This window comes from Salvia hispanica, chromosome 1 (genome assembly GCF_029641045.1).
Source record: "Salvia hispanica isolate PSC_SH4W2 chromosome 1, Shi_PSC_v1, whole genome shotgun sequence".
Classification (NCBI taxonomy): Eukaryota; Viridiplantae; Streptophyta; class Magnoliopsida; order Lamiales; family Lamiaceae; genus Salvia; species Salvia hispanica.
In genome coordinates, this window is record NC_142692.1 from 23,909,298 (window position 1) to 23,916,495 (window position 7,198).

General features: G+C 33.8%; 1 protein-coding gene across 2 annotated transcripts; it reads left to right on the forward strand.

Moving 5' to 3' along the window:
• The first annotated feature begins 876 nt into the window (after nucleotides 1–876).
• LOC148933484 (uncharacterized) lies at nucleotides 877–4,045 on the forward strand. Of its 2 annotated transcripts, none has more exons than XM_089067446.1 (10): nucleotides 877–1,036; nucleotides 1,918–2,009; nucleotides 2,081–2,138; nucleotides 2,562–2,857; nucleotides 2,964–3,046; nucleotides 3,115–3,166; nucleotides 3,252–3,320; nucleotides 3,406–3,492; nucleotides 3,563–3,627; nucleotides 3,720–4,045. In XM_089067446.1, the coding sequence occupies exons 1-10, from the start codon at nucleotides 922–924 to the stop codon at nucleotides 3,814–3,816; spliced, it is 1,014 nt and encodes a 337-aa protein (XP_088923572.1). In that variant the 5' UTR covers nucleotides 877–921; the 3' UTR covers nucleotides 3,817–4,045. The 2 variants fall into 2 exon arrangements, with proteins under 2 accessions (XP_088923572.1, XP_088923573.1); XM_089067447.1 differs by having other exon boundaries at nucleotides 2,586–2,857.
• The last annotated feature ends 3,153 nt before the right edge of the window (nucleotides 4,046–7,198 follow it).

Here is a 7,198-nt window from a genome sequence, read left to right on the forward strand (position 1 = left end):
AGAATCTTAATCTAGAGAAAGCTAAAGCATTAGAATTGAAGTTTAAACATTTAATAATAGTCAATGAATAGTATTATTGTGTTATTTTTAATAATTTTTATTTTTATCACAATATAATTTATATAAAAGAATAAATTTGAAATACTAGTTTCGAGTTTATGGGTATCCGATCAGTTAGGTCCGGGTAACCGTACCGGGGATTAGGGTACCCGAATTCACATACGGGTCGGGTATTGGGTATGATACTTTTGAGATTTCGGGTTCAGGTACCCGAATTTTCGGGTTTGGATACCCGCGGGTACCCAAATTTACAGGCCTAATTTTAGTCATGGGTTAGTTATGGCTAATTTTCCGATTATTATCCATCTAGGATTGAGTTGTGGGATTGAATCTCACGAACCAAACACACTACATATTTAATCCCGGGATACAATTTTGCAAACCGAATACCCCCATACAATACTCCCTATTCTTTCCTCAATTCCAACACCATATTGTTCAATCTCTTTGCTCACATCTGTGGATTCTACTATTTTCTCCGTCCCAACTAAGATGACACATTTTCCCTTTTAGTTTGTCTCAATCAAAGATAATATTCGGTATAATTTGTTAAATTTTATAATTGATATTAAATCTTGTTTTGATTTTTGATGAAGTATTGTTAAGTAGGCTATGAAATGTGTTAGAACTCATAAAATATCTTGAATGAGACAAGTATTGAGATTGAAGACATGATTTTGGAAAAACCACGTAAGTTCAACCTAACTTTTTTGTTGGAGCAGGTAAGCCAACCTAACTTTGTGGTTGGGTGAAAAAAAAGAAAGAAATGCACATGCTTGTGAATACTATATTAATACTAAAATTAATGCGTGTGACATTGTTATCACTATTAATTTAAAAGTGTAACCCTTGATTGTGGCGATGTGCAGAGAGAATAAGCGAATGCTCAAGACATTGGTGGATTTGGGGTTTGGGCAGTTGGTTTCTTTTGTTCTTGCAATAATGACCTTTTCTGCTTCTATGGTTTCCACTCAAGGTACTCTTTTGCTACTATAACTAGTAATGGATCTTAGAGTACGATTATTTGACTGGAAAATAAAGTTGTTAAGGAAAATGATTACGAGGATTATGATTTCTAGGATTATGATTTCTAGGATTATGATTTCTGAGATTTATGATTTCTTGAAAAATGATTACAGTGAATATGATTGATGAGAAATATTATTATTGTGTTTGGAAACATGGTAGAATTTTAAACTATAGTTTTCAAATTTTGAAATAAAAATTTATGAAATTTAACAATGAATGATTCATATACACAACAAACTAAAATATCGTACTTAACAAAAAATAAGTTGTAGTTATATTGTGATTCTATGTATCGAAATATGTGAATCTTTGAATGATTAAAATTAATTGAAAGATTGCGATCATTTTTATTCTTTAGAGTACCTTCTGAGAAAGAGATGGAGGAAACAAAATACGTTCCAGAGAGAGAGAGAGGCGGCATATTTTAGAGAGTGAGAGAGAGAGAGATTTGAAGCGATAGATATGGGAGAGAGAGATTTGAAGAGTGGTGATTTGAGAGAGAGATGGGTGAGAGATTTGAGGAGTGGAGGATAACCGTTTTTCAGAAAAAGAATAATTGAGTTTAGAAGATGAAAAATAATCCTGAAATTGCATAACTTTCCCTGATTTTAGGAATCAATTTTCTTTCCTTATTTTCATATAATTTCACCAAAACATGGGAATTTAATTAGTGAGAATCATATTACTCTCCATATTTTCTCCAAACACCGGAATTATATAATTGGGAATCAGATTACTTTCCCAGTATACAATTCGTGTCAAATAAACATTGCCTTATTGTTTTTCAAAGAAGATGCATATTATTAATATTGCTATATTTTTAAGCAGTGGATGCACCTCTTTTTTTGTCCTTCACCACATACTCTTTTGTGGCTCTTGTCTATGGAAGCATCATGCTCTATCGCCGCCAGAAATTAATGGTAATTAAATATATATACACTGCCATTAATATTCCCTCAATCTTGGTGATGTAAATAATCTCAAAATGCAGGTTCCATGGTATTACTATGCCCTCCTAGGCTTTGTTGATGTCCACGGCAGTTATCTTGGTAAATATCATGGGGATAAAAACCATTTAAATCACGAAATTTGGTCAAATTTGAGTCTGTTCCATAAACTTTGAAATTGGAATATTAAATCACAAAATTTCAATTTTTCCTCATTGTTTCATTCATGCGCAAATCGAAAACAATACTCCTTTAATAAAATTTGATGAGAAATGAGAAAATTAAGGACTTTAAAAGAAAAAATACCTTTTTTTAATAAAAAGACGTTTTGAATATGGTTAAAAGACGATATATTGTGCACGAATGGGACAATTTGAGAAAAATTGGAACTTCGTGATTCAACCTTGCAATTTCAAAGTTCATGGAATAGGATAGAAATTTGACTAAACTTCATGATTTAAATGGCTATCAACCCTATATCTCTTTTGGTATCCGTTACTAATTCATGTTAATTTATTATCCAAGAAATAAATAAACAACGTGGTGCAGTTAATAAAGCATTCCAGTTCACATCCATCACCAGTGTAACCATACTAGATTGTTGGGCAATAGTTTGGTCTATCATTCTTACATGGATGTTCCTCGCCACAAGATATTCTCTGTGGCAGTTTCTCGGTGCCGCCATTTGTGTCGGAGGCCTCGCTCTCGTGCTCCTCTCTGACGCTGGGGTGGCCGATGGTGGAAGCGGTTCTAATCCTCTTCTAGGTGATTTTCTCGTCATTGCAGGCTCCATTTTCTTCACATTGAGCACTGTTGGCGAGGTCAGTATATATAAATTATTCAAGACTTCGTCGTCAAATACTATATATCATGTACTACTGGTGTTCTGTTGAAATCTTGTCCTTTTTCTTCTTTTCATTGAGGTAGGAGTTCTGCGTGAAAAGGAAGAATCGCATTGAAGTAGTAACGATGATCGGTGTGTTTGGTATGCTTATAAGCGGAACCGAGATGTATCCTTGGTGTGGTTATTAATGAGCTTTTGTAGTTATAGATGTTGTTTCCTTAAACCTTGTTTTAGTACTGTGTTGGAGAGGAACACTCTGGCATCAATGAAGTGGTCTGTTGGACTTGTATGTAGCAATATAGTACATATATATGTTGTGTTGTAGTGAAAATTTTTGTGTTGTTATTGATGATTTAATGTATTATTTGTAGTTTTCAAACTATGTTGTTTATGCTGTATCCAGCTTTCTGTTCTACACACTAATGCCTTTTGTTCTCAAGGTTAGTCTGATCTGGGTTTTAATCTCGTACTATTTCAGTTTCATCGACGAATTGTATTTGATGAAGTTTTACTTTGGTAATGTAGAGGAGCGGAGCAGCATTTTACAATCTCTCCATGCTTACATCTGATATGTGGGCTGTTGTAATTAGGATATTCGTCTACAAGCAGAAGGTTGTAGTTTGGAATGGTATGTGGTGATATTTCTATTAAGTCTACACTTATATTTAAATTTGTTTTGCAGGTTGATTGGTTGTACTATTTGGCCTTTTTGATCGTTGTTGTTGGAATTGTTATATATGCGAAATCGTAAGTCGGATTAACCATATTTTTCTTACGAAGAATTCATTCGTATTGATAGATTTTTGGGATGAATATGATGATGATAATTTGCTTTGCAGAGAGAAGGATCCAAACAACACGAGAGTCCTTGAGAATGCGGACTTGGATCCAGAGTATCATCTTATTGATGATGAAATTCATATAACAAGAATTTAGTGAAAAGCGTGTTGTCAATCAATTCAATAATCTTTCGAAGAAATTTTCTTAATATTAGATGAAATAATTTAGAAGAGACGAGCTGAAACAGGTTTTGCATATTTATTAAACTTTTGGTAGTATATGTCCCTGAATTCTTTGTATTGTAGTAAACTTAGCTTAGGAGCACTTTACTTCATGGAAAATATTCTTTATTTTTCATTTTGAGTAGTCCAGTTTCTGTTTTTTATTGGCAACTTTTCATCTCTAATTTTATTATTGAAAATATTCTTACATTTTCAATTTTGTATTAGTAATACTTTTGACGTTCACTATTAGAACTATTATTTGTGAACCGAGGTAGTATGTATTATTATTATGACTGTGAATGGGAAGCAAAATAGAAAATGGAATAAAACACTTGGTTCAACTTTAAAGGAGTGAGATGTAAAAATTTGAAAATAGAAAGCCAACTCCCCATTCTACATGATCTACTATACTATAATTTACTCCATCTCCATCTGTCTCCTATTAATTGTCCACTTTTGTCATTTTCATCCGTCCCCATTAATTGTCCACTTTCACTTTTTTAACCATAAATAGTAAGTAGACCCCACATTCCACTTGCTCATCTCACTCACATTTTATTATAAAACTAATATATAAAAGTGGGACTCATATTCCACTAACTTTTTCAACTCACTTTTCTTTACATTTCTTAAAACTCATGCTGGAACCAAAATGGACAATTATTGAGGGACGGAGGGAGTATGATTTTACACAATTGGCATATTAGTTAACTTGCAATCCACCATCTATGTTACAACTAGGAGGTTAGTGTGTGCTTCTTTTGATAGATGAAGACCCCCTTTTTTTTTTGTTGTAGTACTTTGATACCTAGGAAGTAGTATTTGAGAAATATCCTTCATTTCGAATTCAATGAACAAATTATTCTTAATTTGATTATCCTTTCTCCATTATCACCATCAATGATAATACCATCAATGTAAATGTAACACTCATTACTCGGTTAGTTTTAACCAAATAAGTGGTGTCACATTTTGGTACGATCGATAAACAAAAACTTGTCTATTAAACCTGCATGACTTTTTTTTATACACACACAACACTACTATATGAAAAGTTAACCTGCTAAAACAACCTTCACTGTACATAACAAAAGCAGCATTTAACCTGTTTCGACAGATATATACAACCCCACTAGCAAAAAGAAGGTTATAACCTTAAATTTGCAACCCGGCTATGTACAATCAAAAGATAACCTAAGCATGCCACGTGATAACTCCAACTGTACCATTAAAAAATAGGGTAGTGACTTGACACGTACAGCTACCCACAAGCGAGATCACTCGCTTCTATACTCTGCAAGAGGGAGAAGAAAGGGGGGGTGCGCTTCAAAAAGCTCGTAGTGTAAACGCATTATAGAATAAAATCTCTAAAAACTTCAATCTATAACACTATCACAAAGTAAACAATTTATTACCTGGAATGTCATACAACAATATTCATATTATATCAGACATCAAAATACAAGTTCAACATACTATCACCCAATATTAGCATTTATAAAAGTTTGACTCATTTAAGGGTTTAGACAATTAACAACTTGCAAGTGATCACATATATCCCTTGCAAATAATCAACACCTTCGTCATGTACAACAACACTATCATATTTATCACATAATACTTTCAATAATAACTATCTACCATCTATCAATCAAACCATATAACATGATATAAATAAATGATCCTGTCAGCAGTCACTTTCTTTCATCAACATAATTATTTAGTAAGAAACATAACTATTTAAATAACTCAAAGCACCAAAAATATTATTTCTAAATCAAATATCACGTTTAGTCCCCAATTTGTGCTTAGTGATGGACACGGGTACACAGACAATATAAGTAGCCCGATGAAGGACTCTGTCATATATACATGCAAGTATACAGAGTATATATAATATAACTAAAGGTCAGTACCGAATATCGAATACAGGGAATAAAGTCACAGACTGTCTACCTTCTACTAAGCTTCTTTCACTACTTGGAAAACCGAGAATTTTGAAGATTTTTTAAAACCAGAACAACTTGAAAGCAAGTAAACAACTATTGCAAATAATCAAAGAGGTACAAATTCCAACTAAAATATGAGAAATAAGAGAATTCCAGGGATGTGCGTTCACAGTTATGGTTATACAAATTCCAACTAAAATACCCTAGCACAGTTTATACTTTGATAGAACGAGTCACACAAGTTATGCACATGCAGTACAAGTGTACATTACTAACACTAGGGTTGTCAATCCTAGATCCGTAACTCCTAAAAGCTCTTAAGACCCTTCAAAAAGTCTTCACTCTCAATTAACAATGTCGTTTTAAGGGAAGCTAATTGTAGTGTCCACTAAGTGGATCTAACTCAACAACCTCCTCTCACGATTATGTAGCAAGTTATATTAAATCATCACCGAATGTGTCACTCAAACGTGAAGTGTTATAGAACAACTTAGGGAAGAAACGAAGTAAAAACAAAAGGATATTAAATAGCAAAACGGAATTGTATAACCAAAGTCGTTACTAACACATCCCTAGAATCCTATGAATTTAGTTACAAATAATTGAATTCTAAAAACATAGAATGAAGGAAAAACAAAGTGAACATAAGAACTAAAGTAATAAAACCCAAAGGTTAAATCCTTGTAGCCTTAATCTTCTCTTGATTCCTTCTTCAATCTCTTGCACAATGAAGAACTGTCTCAATTTTATGCTCTAGAATTATGAGGCAAAAAGAGGATACTAATGAAGAAGTTTGAGGGGGTATATATAGAGGAAATCTCGAGCTCTATGAAATAAGGTAAAAAATGGCCAAGTTTGGTAAATCTTGGGCCAGCGGTCGTTACACAATGGTCCGTAGCCTCTGACTTTTGGATAGCGGTCGCTGCGCACTCCCCAGTGGTCGCTGGGCATGTTCTTCGTTTCAGCACAACTTTCTCCGGAGTGGACCGCTACTGCTACGGCAGTCGCTAGGCTCCAGCGGTCGTTGTGCATGTTGCAGTGGACCACTGGACTTCTTGAATGCTACAGATTTCCAACTTCGAATTTTTCCTGTCTTTTTAGGCTCAAATATGTACAAATCTCACAAAACACGTCAAAATACCAAAATAGAGAAAATATGCAAAATATGGACATGAATTGTGATTTTGACATTAAAAACAGACCAAATAATGGTCTTAAAACAATGCAAAATTTGAGCGTATCAGTCAGATACTATCATATGTTGTATATCTTTCGTATAGCCTATCATAACGCATCTGTCACATATTATCCGTAGGGGGAATTGAGAACTTGGATTGGTGGTGTGTGTTACATGATTCACGGTGG